Source organism: Rhinoraja longicauda, chromosome 7 (genome assembly GCF_053455715.1).
Source record: "Rhinoraja longicauda isolate Sanriku21f chromosome 7, sRhiLon1.1, whole genome shotgun sequence".
In the NCBI taxonomy this organism is placed as follows: Eukaryota; Metazoa; Chordata; class Chondrichthyes; order Rajiformes; family Arhynchobatidae; genus Rhinoraja; species Rhinoraja longicauda.
In genome coordinates this window covers 19,738,786-19,754,507 of record NC_135959.1, presented here as the reverse complement: position 1 = coordinate 19,754,507, position 15,722 = coordinate 19,738,786, and the positions used below count along the sequence as shown (strand labels likewise).

Genomic DNA, 15,722 nt, shown 5'->3' with positions numbered 1-15,722 from the left:
CCAAAATTATGGCAACTTTTATAAACGAGGTGTTGGATTCCACAGAACACCGAATAAGAATGCAAGATATTCGATGGGTATGTAAAGGAGATTTTGAATTCCAGAAGAACACAGATATACGACTCAGGAGGAAACAGAAGTAGGCTGAAAGGTAGTTCGTCGTTTCAGAAGCAACTATAATATTGCACTGCACCGTTAGTGACGATAAATGCAGGTGCGTGGAGCCCGGCCTAATGCAACGTTCTGAAAGCATTGTCGTGTGTGTTTAGTATTGTTCATCGTCCCTTTCTAGTACTTGCTGGTGGTAAACCACAACAACTTGCCCACAAAGCCATGTTGTCTGTCAATTGCCACATCATACAAGCCATGTCCTTATAGCAATCCGCCGCTCCATTACCTCATGCCTTGTAAGGCCGGATTCACATAAAATCCCCATACGCTTGGTTGCACGCCCTTAATTATTGAACAGATACATGTTTCTTTTCAATGGATGGGGTAATTAATAGACTATCAGTAAAACTTGATTCAACACTTCCTAGCGGTTTAACACTTTGTTTATAATGTGTTTCTACTTATTCAGGCCAATATGAAAGAGTGCGAATAGAGGTATTGTGTTTGTGATCTTTTGGATAGTCACACACCCTAACCGAGATCAGGTTATGCAGATGTGAGTATGGGACTTTCAAGTTTTCCGTCAACATGTGCACGTCGTGTGTGTGTGTGTGTGTGAGTGTATGTGTGTGTGCGTGTGTGTGAGAGGGAGAGAGGGAGAGAGGGAGAGGGAGAGGGAGAGGGAGAGGGAGAGCGCGTGCGTGTGTATGCGTGTGTGTATGTATGTGTGTGTACATAATTTTAGACAATCGTGTTCATCGCAAAATTCAGCATTATTGTTATATTACCCTGATGAAAAGGACAGAATTAACCTTACTACAGCAGTCGTCAGAGCCAGCTTTCATTTTGCTTAAATATTGGTTAATCCTTTCGGGGCTTTTTTTAAAAAGCGGATTTTTTGCTAGAAACAGGTGAACAGCGATATCGGAATAGATGTGGCAAACTGAAGGCATGAATTCTAAACCTTAGACATGTACATGTACATTAATTCTACACCTTAAACATTAACATGTACACTAAACCTAATACTGCTTTAAGCACATGGCAATAGATATATAACCGACCTTGCGTGAATTAATTTTACGTTTTCCTTCAAATTTGACATTTTCGCCCATGAAATTATATGCTTAAAAGATTTCAGCAAAGACTCTAGCGAAAGAGATTCCTTGGCAATTTATTGATTATTTCAAAGGATTGACAAAGTGTACCATTGTGCCTTTCCATAACTTCATTTGTGTTTTGATTAAATACTGCATTGCAATTATCTCATTGTTAATCCACCATTTATTTTTTTAAACATTAACAATTTGCCCTTATTATCGCGATGATCACTAAGGTCAATGTACAGGTGATTAAATGCATTTTACAAAGCCATTATTTTATTTTATTTTTCTGCTATTTGTCACCCCAGCATATTTTTTTCAATCTCTTGCTCGCCCGTCGCGTTTCTTCCTATTTTTTCTCCCCCATTCGTGAATAACGATCAATTGATGGCAAGAACTTGTGAGCTGCTGTTCCAAATAAAAAAAATAGGACCCACGTTTGCCACATGCAGTCTTTACCTTTACACGGTAGTCAGACGATTCATGTGAATGTGATTGAGATACTGATAACAAGAAGGTGCAGAACACCCACAGCCTGCCTCCGAAATAAATTACACCACTAATGTGTTTTAAAACAGGACAGACTTTACAGGGGTTAACTGCAGATATAATTTATGGAATAACAATCATAGGTCGCCATCTCGTAAACTGATAACACATGTCACTTCGGTTTGTCTTTTCTTTAATATGCTATCGTAAAATGTTTTTGGAAGCTTCGCCAAAGGTCGAGGAAGCGTTAATACTCGTGTTGCAGTTCTGTAATGTACAGATGCATTTCCATGCATGTGCGCGGCTTAACGGAAAGCAACAGGCCTTAGCTGTTCACTTTTGGGACATCTAAAACAACCTTTATAAGCATAGTACATACTTAGAATGCGTGGTTTTCTCTGGTTAATTGCTTTAAGTACATAAAACTTCTCAGTCCTTTCGCTGGACACATGATTAATCTCAGCCCAAATTCAGTGAGTTCCTGTTCCCAGTCACTAATATTAACACATGGAACTGTACTCCACAAATCAGTAAGTGGATTCATTCAGCTGTGTTCCCAGAATGTTCCCACGACTAACACAGCCATACATACTGTAATTCTACTCTCTTTGATGTATAGATCAAATTAACAACACTGCATTTCTTCAAAGTTGTCTGCGCCGTTCCATATCAGCAGGCAAAACATACGCACTTCCTCCTGCCGTCTACAAGCAAATTCGCACAATAATATATATGCATTGCACGATTTGTACCTCACGAGACATACATTGCCAGAACACAAAATTAATTTATGTTAAGAAATACTCAAAAACTAACTTAAAATCAAATGACAATGACAATGAATGACAGGGCGGCACGGTAGAGTTGCTGCTTTACAGCGAATGCAGCGCCGGAGTCTCAGGTTCGATCCTGACTACGGGTGCTGCACTGTAAGGAGTTTGTACGTTCTCCCCGTGACCTGCGTGGGTTTTCTCCGAGATCTTCGGTTTCCTCCCACACTCCAAAGACGTACAGGTATGTAGGTTAATTGGCTGGGTAAATGTAAAAATTGTCCCTAGTGGGTGTAGGATAGTGTTAATGTACGGGGATCGCTGGGCGGCACGGACTTGGAGGGCCGAAAAGGCCTGTTTCCGGCTGTATATATATGATATGATATGATTGCATAAGTGTTCAACAAAATACAATTGTTCATAAACTCTTTCCACTGAATAACTATGTTTTTTTTTTAATGATTTTGCTTTTAAGGAAGGAATGTATATACCATTAAAGTTTTACCTCAGGTCACAGTGAAAGTAAGCAACTACAATTTGAAAAGAAATAGTCCCTTGATTACCTCAATTGGATTCAAGCTCAATCGCGTTATTGACACAGATAATAACGCGAGGTAAGTTTCCTGATATAAAATATGATTTCAGGAGTTTCTAACATTCCTTACATTCAAGATAACTGAATTTATTTGACGAAATACAATTTTATTTAAAAAAAGATCATTGCTTCAATCCAATTAAATAGCCCCGAACACGCGCTATGTTTATGTTGGAGTCAAAGCGATTATATCTATACGCGACTCGAAATAATAATATTTATGATTCCATAACGCTTAGACATCAAATCATTTGGATAGTTCGTGTGAAATTTGCACACATACATTTGTGCCTTTTCGGTGTTTTATAAAGGCTATGGAATTATATTTAAATATATACATATGAATCCTTCGTTGGATACCCTAACTTCATCGCCGGAATCAAAAGAAAGGTTAGAAATGTATGACATTCGGTTATTCACTGTACCTAATAACCTAGAAGGTTTAATTGTTTATTCAAAATAATTAATAAAAAGGAAAAATAACTATTTCTCCCCGCCCCCCACTCCGATCCCAGTGCGTTCAACCTTGGCCACCACTTAAATGCTGTCGAAGAACTATATTTTTAGAAAATATATTTTTGTTGTGCTCAAGGGATTTTCATAACTAACAAAACGCAAACAAACGGCCGTACAGAATCCTCTAAGCAGTAGTAGATACAGCAATATTACCGAGCGTTGGTCGCTGTAAAAGTTCTCTCTACATCCCACCCCAGATCCTAATCGCCCCCCCCCCAAAAAAAAGATCACATTTACTTGTCATGAATACAGCGTTGAGTTCTCCGGCGCACTTTCACTAACTTTATTCAAAAATAGATTGAAATATGTGACAAGGTTGATATGGATGAAAGAGGATATTGTATGGGCTTCACTGTTGGCAGTTATTAAAACAAGCCTGCTCGCTAACAAAAGAAGTGCTGCCGCTATAAAGGCGAGAGCCGATTCTGGATTTGGCTAAGTGGATAAAGACATTCTCCGTAGCCTTAGAGCACCATCTCTCATGTAGTAAGTTCATTGCTTACCTATTGAAACCTGTTGAAGTACCATTAAATTGATAGATTAGCAGCCGCTGGCTCTTCTCACTGTCCACCTTCAGGTTCTGTCTGCATTCTGCTACCATGGTACCGAAATGCGATTGAATTTCTGCATTTCCCTCTCTGTCTCTGTCTCTGTCTCTTTCTCTCTCTGTCTGTATCTCTCTCTCTCTCGCAACCTCAGTGACCAAGGGTAGAGGGGTTTTTTTTAGTGGAAGGGGCGGTTTGCCGAGAAATAATAAAGCTCTGTAGAGAAGTCGGCAAACGTGACTTTGAACTTGGATCGGCTCCTGTAGTCCCTGCAGAGTCCAGCCCTGAAGGAGTGAAAGAATAGCGGTGAGCACGAAGCTGCGCCGCTTTAGACAGGAATTAGTGAATTAAACCAACACCAAAACTTCTTTGTTAAAAAAAACCCAGTCCACTAAAAAAAAAGCTGTAAGAAGCTCTGGTGCAAACAAGGCAGATGCCGAACCAACGTTCAACTTAATGCATTATTTGCACATACATTAAATTCATTGCTGTGTTCATTTTGTTTTCCAAAAACCTTCGGGTGTTGCATCAGTTTATATATATATATATTGTTCATCGCATATTATAGTATTGGCGTTTCTGAACAATAAAAGGTCAGTAAAAAGCGTAACATTAGATTTTTTAAATTAACTCTGTGTGGTTTAGGGGGACGAGAGGAGAGGAGGAGCAGGGTTGAAAGAGGAGGGGGTGGTGGGGGCTGTTTCCGTTATGTTGCTGTGGTTTTCTTTTTCTCGTTCCAGACTTGCCCTTGAATGCAGGCATTTCCTCCACTCCACTGGCCTCGATTTCCCAAACAGAAACCATGGCGTGTACCGCCCGTGGCAATAAGTAAATAAACTACCCGTGCATCAATGGGGAGTTTCATTTCTGCTCCCTTTTCATTTCACAATCCGCTCCCTCCAAAATCGAACATAAAATAAATCGAACTTAAGTCGAGTGGGGCGTATTTCACTGAAAAAGAATATGGTGTGCAATTTAATAGGTGTCGAATCGGATTAGACCTTTGCCTTGGCTCACAAGGCGAGTCTCACAACTAGAATCTGATCAGAAGCGGATCTGTCCGTCTCGCTGTTGTAATACCCCAAACCTTTCAATCGACAAGTTCCGTGAAAAAGTTGTCTGATTTATAACATGTTACATACTTACATGTAAAAGGCACCAGTTATGCACTAGGGGGTAGGAAACGCGTATAATGTGGAGATTGGTTTCGCCCCCACGCCCTCTCCCCACCGCCCCAACTCCCACAATTTGCTCGCAAGTCGTAACAACAGATTTCGATTAACTTTTTATTGCTATGCAGTGAAAAACGTGAGGCTGCTGCTTCGCCGGTTGCATTGGCGGGGGATAGAAGTGGTGCAGTAATGGCCGATCTCGGGGAGAGAGAGAAAAAAAAATACAAATCAAAGTAGGCGTAATTAATGAAAAATGGCGACGCGTTTGGAGCAAGCTTGGAGATGGATGAGGCGGAGTTGTCCAATGAAAAGCCATTATAGAGTGGCCGCTGTCCTGTTTAAAAGGGGTGTTGGGAGAAGCGCCGTCACTCCAGCCAGCAGCCGAACTCTGCATCATATGACAGGCGCGGAACCAACTTAAGGCCCCCCTCCCCCCTCAACCCCTCCCCACGCATTTATCCTCACGATTCTCTTATCTCTACTCCTTATTTATCTGCCATTCTGATTACCGCTATCACTGGCAACACCGCATCTGCCGACAGAGAGAGAGAGGGAGAGAGAGAGAGAGAGAGAGACAGAGAGAGAGAGAGAGAGAGACAGAACGAACGTTCAAATGCGCTTTCTCCGTAAGAAATTCTTTGCACAGAAGAAAACAAACTTCAATGTGATCGCAATAAAAACAAACTATTTCAAGGACATCAAAAAAAGTTGCACGCGATAATTTGGCTCGATCGTTTTTTTGTCTCTTTATTTTACTTGCCAAAAAAAAGAACGCAGTTGGGAAGGGGCGAATCGTTGGGCTGGATTGGTGATTCATGGACTGGTGCGTTCTGATTCCTTTAGAAAACCACCGTAAACACTGACAACATCAAGGCGTCTCTGAAGTTGCTGCTGCTACTGACCTGTGCGTGTGTGTGTGTGTGTTTGTGTGTTTGCTGGGGGTGGGTAGGGAGTAAGAGATTTGTTTGTTTGCCCCTCGCTTTCAGGGGAATGCTGCTGGATGCGGGACCGCAGTTCCCCACCCTCGGGGTGGGCACCTTCGCGAGGCACCACCATCACCACCATCACCACCACGCCACCGCCGACATGTCCGACCGGGATCTGGCCATGTCTCAGAACACCTTTGTCGACTCGGCGCACATGGGCGCCTTCAAGCTGAACGCGGGCGTCCACCACGACCTTCCGTCCGCTGCCCAGACCTCGGCTTTCAGCGCACAAGCGGCGGCCGGCCCGGGATACCCGTCCGCTTTAGCTCCCCACGCCGCCCATGTCGGCTCCTACTCGGGCGCCGCTTTCAACTCCACGCGGGACTTTATCTTCCGCAGCCGCGGCTTCACCGATTCGAGCCCGGGCTCTGGCCAGCACGGTATCTTCGGACCGAGCCCCGGGGGCTTACATCACCCACATTCGGACACCTCGGCACATATTCTGTTCCCCGGCATCCACGAACAAGGAGCATCGCACCCGTCTCCAAACGTGCACGGCCAAATGCGCTTGGGGCTGGCCGGTGAAGTATTCGGGCGCTCGGACCAGTGTCCCAGGACTGACCCCTTCTCGACCGCCCAGGTACACCATCACCATCACAACTATGGACAGATGAATATGAACATGGGTATGAACATGGCAACGCATCACGGTGCAGGAGCCTTCTTCCGATACATGCGGCAACCCATCAAGCAGGAACTCATCTGTAAGTGGGTCGATCCCGAGCAACTGGCCAACCCGAAAAAGTCCTGCAACAAAACCTTCAGCACTATGCACGAGTTGGTCACCCACGTTTCGGTGGATCATGTCGGAGGTCCAGAACAGACCAACCACATCTGCTTCTGGGAAGAGTGCGTCCGGGAAGGCAAGCCTTTCAAAGCCAAATACAAATTGGTGAATCACATCAGGGTTCACACCGGCGAGAAGCCGTTCCCCTGCCCGTTTCCCGGCTGCGGCAAAGTTTTCGCCAGATCAGAGAACTTAAAGATCCACAAACGCACCCACACAGGTAAGCTCCAAACTTTCAGTCTCTCTCCCACCACAAACGCCGGGTCCGCGCCTCACGTTAACGCGGGAGAGACAGTCCCTCCCTCGCTACCGCCGAGTCAAGCTTTTCTGTTCTCAGCGGATATTTCAACCGCTCACAGAATCACTGCAATAATGTGTCTGTTACCCAAAAAAATGTATATATATTTAGATTGATAGTGTTTCGAAATTTAAAATGATTTTTTTTGAACTTTCTAAACCATTTGAAAAATCTCGCTGCTGCAACCTATAACAATGCGAGCAATAGTTTTTTTTAATCCAGATTTTTTTAAATTGTGAAAGTTCAGTAAAATAATAACCAACGTAAAATATCTGACACATTTTAAAAGTAAATCAGTTCAATCGCTTATGTTTAAAAAAATCTAACATGAGTAAAATTCCTGCTGTTCTGGCGATAAGTAAAACACAATTTCACAAATCCTGGGCATTGAATTTCATCCAGAAAGCGAATGAATTACAGGTCTCTGGCCTATAAAAAAATACGTGAAAACATTTCAAGATTTGCATTCTGATATTCGAGGGGTTTGCCTGGTGGGTCAGAGATTTAAAATGTACAAAGATATAACGGGTGAGAAGCAGAAAAGCGTTCCGGAGACGGCAGGTATGACTTGCAAATTATGTCGCATTGCATAATAATTCTCTCCAGCGTGTGGAATTATGTCATCAGTAATGGCCTGTGTTTGTACCATAAACTTTGAATATAGGTCAACATGCAATGTAAGGACAGAGAGTAAGTTCTTGTGTGTGAAACGTGGCAGCTGAGAAATTCATCCATTCTCCACCGCGCGCCTTTCATTATTTTCAATCATGTTTATATTTTCTAAATCGCTGGTTCTTCAAAAGGGAGAGATAAACAAAAGCGACAATTAATTAATAAGTTATTTAAAATAAACATGCACTATAATGACTTGATCCAGAGTGGTGGAAGGATGTAGGCCTATTGTTCGCTCAGGTGTTACGATTAATCATATGTGCTAGACGTGTCTTTGGCTTGGATTTCAACTGGGAAATTTATTTCCTAGGAGTAGCTATCCTTCCGATTTCAAGGCGGTTTGCATATCTCTCGAAAACCATTTAAATGCTAATAAATGTAATGTTGCATTGTTCCTCCGCGTTTAGCAATACTTCTGAGTGATTCACACGTCTTGGTTCCACCGCCCAGGAATTGTCGATAAACAAAAGTTCAGAAGGGTGATTTTCGACTCCTAGATACAATGACTATTTAAAAAAAAAGAAGTATATTCCCCTTAAACATAAGCAAACGGGTTAGGACTTTATTTAAGAAATGGTTCCACGCATCAGTATCAACGCGGTGGCGGTAACGGTAACTTGGTTCATAAATCCGCTCACCATTTTATTTGGTATAGTTCATTTCAAAAATGTATTCGGATAGATGCATTTAATACACATGCTAATTCTGAAAGTCCAAATAGATTACTAATCTCCACTCTGCCACTGCATTAGTACAAGGACCCGCATTTCAGCGCGTTACAATCAGCTGGGAAGCTTTTAATTGTGGCTTCACATTTCGAGAAAGGAACCCGACCAATGTAAACCAAGTGGTCGCATAATCCACATCACTCAAACCCAAAGGCGAATCATTTTTGTCAAGCACATTTCCGTACAGTCTTTCCAATTCGGGATGTTTAATTTGAAATATTTTAATTGTATCTTGCCTGCAATTATAAATGTCAGGGCAGATCATAAATACCGATGATTGATAATATTAAGTGTTTTTTTAAAATTAATAAACCAAGTATTTAAATCCAGGTGCTTTGCAAGGCGTGTAATGTGGCGCTCACATTGAGAGATGCAAGCGATGAAGGGGCTATGTATGCGTTGTTTTATTTGACTTGATCCATTTCTTTCTGCTATTTTCCACGCAGGTGAAAAACCATTTAAGTGCGAATTTGAAAACTGTGACAGGCGTTTCGCCAACAGCAGCGACAGGAAGAAGCACATGCATGTGCACACTTCAGATAAGCCCTATCTGTGCAAGATGTGTGACAAGTCCTACACTCATCCCAGCTCTCTGAGGAAACACATGAAGGTTATTACTTTTCAATATTTCACCGCTGGGCGAGCAGTCGCCTTAAGTGTATGCAAGGCAACTGTTTTTTTTAGAAAGGATTTTGACTTTGTTTCTCTCATGCAGGTCCATGAAGCATCTCAAGCTGCTGAGTCCTCACCAGCAGCCAGCTCTGGCTATGAATCGTCCACTCCACCAGTCCTGGTCTCACCGTCTGCCGAACCCCCAAACAGCAATAATTTATCCCCCGCCTCCACTGCCGTGCACACCAACGTCGGCATCTCTTCCAACTTCAATGAGTGGTACGTGTAAAAAAAGACCAAAGGCCCCAAACGTGGACGATCATCACCTACGTCTCTAAACTTGAAAATAAACCAAACAGCTTTCTCTGCAATCTGCGTTAAAAGAAAACTGAGAACGAAATAAGCCCCCCATACCAGCAATACCGAGTTCCAGTAATTTTGCAGAAATGAAGATCAAATTTTATTTATGACTCTCGGAACAAATATTTAGGCTACTTTTACAACTTTCTGCAAAATAAGCTTTGACTGTCTGCTGAACTGGATTCAGACTGAGTGCTGTTTCACAGCGAGTGATTTCTTCCTTGAGATGACAAGGCTTCCCAAATTGGACATAATGGAAGCACAAAAGGACAGTGAGAACGATTTCCCTTGTTGTATTTTAATGCTGAAAGTTAAATCGCCCTTTGCAGGGAGACTGATTGTAAAATCTTCATCCAATCATATAGAATGGAAACTGTGCCAAAGTCAAGTTGCAGTTCACAAATACACATAAAGAACACGATTAATTGCTTGTGAATGTATTTCTTCTGTTAGCTGAGTTTTTATCTTGTGATGTTTTGTGCTTTGCAAGTTTAAATTGTGAAATAATATTGGAAGATTGTGAAAAAGTCGTGCTGTTAATTTTTGTAACAACAATACCCATTCTGTAAATATCCGCGTTACCATATTTATCCCAGTTGTAATTAAATTATGGTATTAACTTGCTACAGATGAAACAATATTTATAAAGAATGTTTCTTAACTATAAATATGTACAATTGTGAGGTAAACATCAGATTGTTCTCGTTTTAATTTCTAGATAAAGCAACGTTTCCCTCTTCTTGTGCGATGTCCTGAGATCATTAACAGCATACAAAGGTATAATAAAACGTGTTCAGGTGTATTCGCTGATATCGTTATTATTTTACGCCCTCTTAATTCCTCGCTTCTTTTGGTCTATGTTGCATGTGTTGGAGTTCAACTCAGCCACTTCTCTGAATGTTGTTCCATATAATTGATAATGGATTTGGGGGGAGTTGTCGCTGTGAACCATCAGCAGTTTCCTTAAAGTCCATGCAAACACACAGAATGGTCAACCATTCAGCACCTCAGGCAGATTTCATTTAATTCGTTTTTGTTTAACTTACCTGTTACCCATCGGAGTAAATATTCAAGGACATTTTCTTTCACAGCGGGGATTGGCGATTTAATGAATTATCGGATGTTTTATTTTGGACGGTTGCTTGGTCTGAACATGGGTTTGAAAACAAGTTAGTAATGTCAAATTGTATAAAACGGTGGGATTAGTTTATAATCATGAGAGAAAGTGGGGATGCGGGGGAGGGATTCAGTCATTGTTAATTAGTTCCTGCATATGGAATTGTTAAAACATAAGAATGTTCACAATTGGATGGAAATAGAGGTGGAATTCATTATCGCCCAGTTACAAAACCAGACACGTGTAAGAAGTGTTTTCGTTTGCATGTTGGCTGACGATAAGGAATGGGCTCAGATTTGAGTTTAGGTTACTGGCATGGGGGAGGTTATGTATTCGCTATAAAATCTGATTAAACGCCGCATCTGCTACTTGTTACATAGTCTGAGAGGAAAATGTGGGATTTATTTCGAATTCGAACAAAAAAAGATCAGTTTATGACGGAACCAGGAGCTGTGGAGCGGTTTATGATACATATTAAAAAGTGGAAATGCTACCAGCGTTTCCCTTTTTTCAACCACACGGGCGCACATTTGGCGGCGAAACAAAACAATCTCGCGGGTTCTTGTTTACGCTCTCAGACTGACGGCAACGACCGAGGGAAAGTAAGTTGAAACACGTTCAACTTCCGTCCTGTCCTTGGAACGAGCACAATCGCATAAAACACACAGGCAAGCAGTTTATCCCCTCGCAGCCAACAATGTGGATTGCCCACGGGCAGAGAACACGTTATACAAGTCAGGTCTCAAAATCATTTCTGTAAGTCTGAAAAGCACAACAAAACAAATAAACGTTTTAAATATATATATATATTTGAGAGCACAGAAACTTGATGTGGTAGATTTGGGGAGCAAAAATAAACAAGGACTTGTTTGAGTGAACAAGACCACAAGCCAAGACAAACGAGGTTTTGATCGGAGGCACTTGAACTTGACTTTACCTCACTCGGGGTTATTCTCGTTCATTGTTTACATTTGGAGTCGCATGTCACACGTTTAAACAAAGTTGTTCCGTCTCACCGCTCCTCTATTTTCTGTACAATGTGGGTTGCGTTAGGAGCATTTCCGTTAGCAAGCGGCTGGTGCGGCTCCACTACAGGTTAGTTAGGAAGCAACGTTGTAAACTAAATGCTTCACACGTCACCCCTTCCAACACCACCAAATAAATATAAAGAGTTTATGCCAAGATCAACTTGCTGAGAAATGTATGTACCTTTTTGTTCGGTTTGCTTCGATGTCTAATGACAGGTTTTAGCTAAAAGCGCAGACGGAAATCCTGACCGCGTTATTTATTGGCAAAATGTATATTGGGACCGTCACCAAGACAAATTGAAACTTAAAAGGAATCTTAAAAGCGACTGTAAATGTGATACTTTCAGCTTCACACCTCAGAATACCGCGGAAATGCCAATAGTTTTCAATCATGCGAAAGATATTGAAAACGGGACATGCTTATCGGTGAACTAACCTTTATTGTTTAAATATGCAGAGGTTACAAAGATTTTGGAAGGAAATGAAATTTGGAATCGGATTATCAGCGCTTTCTAGGGAACAAGGTGTCTGAAACTACAATGTGTGGTTCTCACAGTCCAATATCATCAGTGATGATAATGCTGAAACAACGTTACGATTTAATCTAATAAAGAGATCTTTAAATGGTCTATAAATTACAGATAGAGACCCACCTGAGGGCAGAGTAACTGCTGTATTGATAATTACAGAGGGATATGGCGAGTTCCTGTCAATCGAAATGGCAGCTCATAAATTATAAAGCGACCCTAATAAACATTAAATGTGGCTCTCAAATCGGCAGGTTTTATGGTATGTTTCAAAGTTATAAGGCAATTTTAAGAAATAATTCAATTGACCCTGCTATTAATGATTAACAATACTGGGTTAACGTTACATTAAGAGGCACAATTGATGAGGTGGGTTGAATTGGCTTTGTTTATATCTTGCAGTTAGATATATTTGCATTCTACAATGAATTAGCTTGAGGTACATACACCAAACGGGCATTTCAAAGACTGAGATTCTAAAGACGCTCAACAAATCTATATTTTGAAAAATACCTTTAACATTGGTGTACTTATCAAATGCCAATGAACGCAATTTGCAGCGTTATTTTCTGACTATCGATCAAATTTTGTTATCCAATACAATTTTTAATATGTTCGTTAAACGCGATGCCCATGAGTAGTAAATTATAATTTTGCATAATAAAGTTATAGCAATCTTGCATAAAAGGTCAGCAAAGTGAAGAAATCGTGTAGTGATTTGGAATGCCCCTAGATTGTCAATTGCGACAGTTTTCATCACCTGTGCAAAGCAGCCAGAGTCATACCATTAAAAACTCGATAATGTAGATGGGAAAGATTGACATTGTATATCTTTTGTTCACGCGTACATGAGGAAATATAATTACAAAATATTATGTATTAATATTGGAAGAAAAATTGCAAGTATTAATCCAAATGAAACCGCCTACTATTACATTTAACACTACGTTAGGGATTGACTAGGTACGAATCAATATAACGTCGTGTTGGTAGAATGTGGATTAATGTTATAACTCTGGATATAACTTTTAATATTTCAGTTACTCTAGAGTTCCTGTAAGCTTAGAGGGCAATATTCAAATTATATTGTTCATTCATATTTCCAGATCTCCACGTATTTACCCATGAGTAAAATTAATAATAAGCTAATGACTGCATTTATTACAGGATTAGCGATGGTTCATTCTGTTTTACATTAATGGCTTACTATGTACTTGTGTCGATCAAAGTGTGAGAGTGGGAGTAATTTGGTTACTGAAGTTCCACCAATTAAAATGATCACAAGCTTGTGTTCGTTAGCGTACAAATTATTTTCCTTGGAAGATAAATTAATCTCTTTGACTACTCTATTATGCAATCGCCACTCGTTAATTAAAATGTGACAAAGGTTCGTCGCAAAAAGGTATTACTCTGAGTCGATGGTGTGAATTAAGAAAATCTTTGGATTGTTGAAGGAGGGTAACTCCCGTTGACATCGGGGATGCGGCAAAAAATAAGGATGATTATGAAGATGAAAAACGGCCAGAATAATGTTGATGGAGTAAATAGTGATGATGATGATGATCTGACGACTACAGAAGGAGTCAAAGGCCAACCCCTCGCCGTGTCCAGCTATCTGCTCACTCCTGACACAAGCTGTTCTGATATTGATACAAGATAGAAAATGAATGCAAGGGCGATATGATCGGAGGTTGAAGAGATTCTGATAATTTTTAATGTCAGAGCAGATTTAATTATCCAATTATAATAAGTCCAGAATAATCCTTTGTAGTGGATGGCTCGGATGTCAATTATTTTTCTCGAAACTCATACAGTAAACTACATATTTTTAAATTCGAGGATTGTTCAACACTTGACGCCCAATTCAAAGTATCAGGTGTACCGAACACTAACCCGAGACCCGTCTGGGATTTCTTGTTCCATCCAGGCATTTGATTATATTTTGTTTAAGTTGTTACACTTATAAAGGTATAGATAGACATTTAGCTATGACAAAAAGTCATTGCCTGTGCAACAGGTAGATTGCTTCTTTTTGACGTTGATAGTATCCTACGCTTCGTTTCATTTTGAACAAAGATGTTTACTTACACTGACCATGTCGCACTGTTTTGAAAGTAAGCAACTTTGTTCATAGATTTAAGCGTTTCACATTCACTGTTTCTGTTACAATTATCTGTAGTATTGCGGCAATGATATTTGCAGCGTTCACGCTCGTAGCTTTAAAATGAGTGAAATTGACGACGTAAATAGCAGAAATTGACACAGATTTTGCAATTGTTAATATATTTTATGAATAACCAGCACACTGCGTTTTTTTTAAATCAGACGTAAGTACAGTTATTCAACTGACAAATGCACAGGTTACTAATCAGTATTTCCCGCAATTCACTCAAGTTACAAAGCTTGGTGGTGGGAAATCGCTCCGCTTCCAAATTAACTTGACATTGAATTTCTGAGAGCAAGTACTCCACTCCGGCGCACCAGCATTTCATCATAAGGTGAATTAGTCAGGATGGCTACATAGTTTCGGGCTGAAGTTTCTCGCAGTCTGCTCTCGGCGATACTGGCATAGAAAAAGGGAGAACCCCGCCATGCCCGAATTTCCATTGCAAAGCGAAAAATATGTTTCCCGATTATATTTGTCAGACCACGGGACATTTTCATTTCGCGAATGCGACGATGCGAAATCAAATGAAATCTGAATCACAATTTGGATGCCATTGTTTCCCGACAATGATTCTAACACCAGAATCCTGAACGGATTCTGGCGATGGAGTTTGAAATGCGTCAGACCATTCCCAGGCGCACAGCTGAGCTTATCATTGATGGCCGCGATGTGGTTCGCATTTTAACACGATAGACACATTTCCAAAAAATGAAAATTACCTTAATTTTCTCAAGTAATATATTGTCATTGCTATTCCGATCTCCTTAATATAGTGTAAAGTGAAACGGTCAGTTTCCTTCACACGAGATACATACACAGTTCACTGGAAAATATCCGACTTTTAGAACATTAACGGTCTTCTGATGTACTCATTCCACAACAGAGATATTGCTAGGAAAATTTAAAGAACGATTTCATATTTTATTCGATTTGAAATCAAATCGACAATAACTAACAAGAGCATAGAGTTTCATCTAAATGCTCTGTAGCAGTTGCTAAAATGTGCTTATTGACATCTCTTGACACCGTAAATCCATCTTTCGAATCCTTTGTTTTTTTAAATCGTTTTATTCAGTTAAACTAAGTCTAAAATTGTTACTGTTACGGAATGGGGCGGGATAGTCAAAGGTCAGTCTTAA

At 40.6% G+C, this 15,722-nt stretch overlaps 1 protein-coding gene across 2 annotated transcripts; it reads left to right on the top strand.

Moving 5' to 3' along the window:
- Positions 1 to 412: 412 nt before the first annotated feature.
- Positions 413 to 10,537, top strand: zic2a (zic family member 2 (odd-paired homolog, Drosophila), a). 2 transcript variants are annotated; one of them, XM_078402221.1, is made up of 5 exons: positions 413 to 495; positions 581 to 667; positions 6,288 to 7,294; positions 9,219 to 9,382; positions 9,488 to 10,537. In XM_078402221.1, the coding sequence occupies exons 2-5, from the start codon at positions 660 to 662 to the stop codon at positions 9,671 to 9,673; spliced, it is 1,365 nt and encodes a 454-aa protein (XP_078258347.1). In that variant the 5' UTR covers positions 413 to 495; positions 581 to 659; the 3' UTR covers positions 9,674 to 10,537. The 2 variants fall into 2 exon arrangements, with proteins under 2 accessions (XP_078258347.1, XP_078258349.1); XM_078402223.1 differs by lacking the exons at positions 413 to 495; positions 581 to 667 and adding an exon at positions 3,027 to 3,087.
- The last annotated feature ends 5,185 nt before the right edge of the window (positions 10,538 to 15,722 follow it).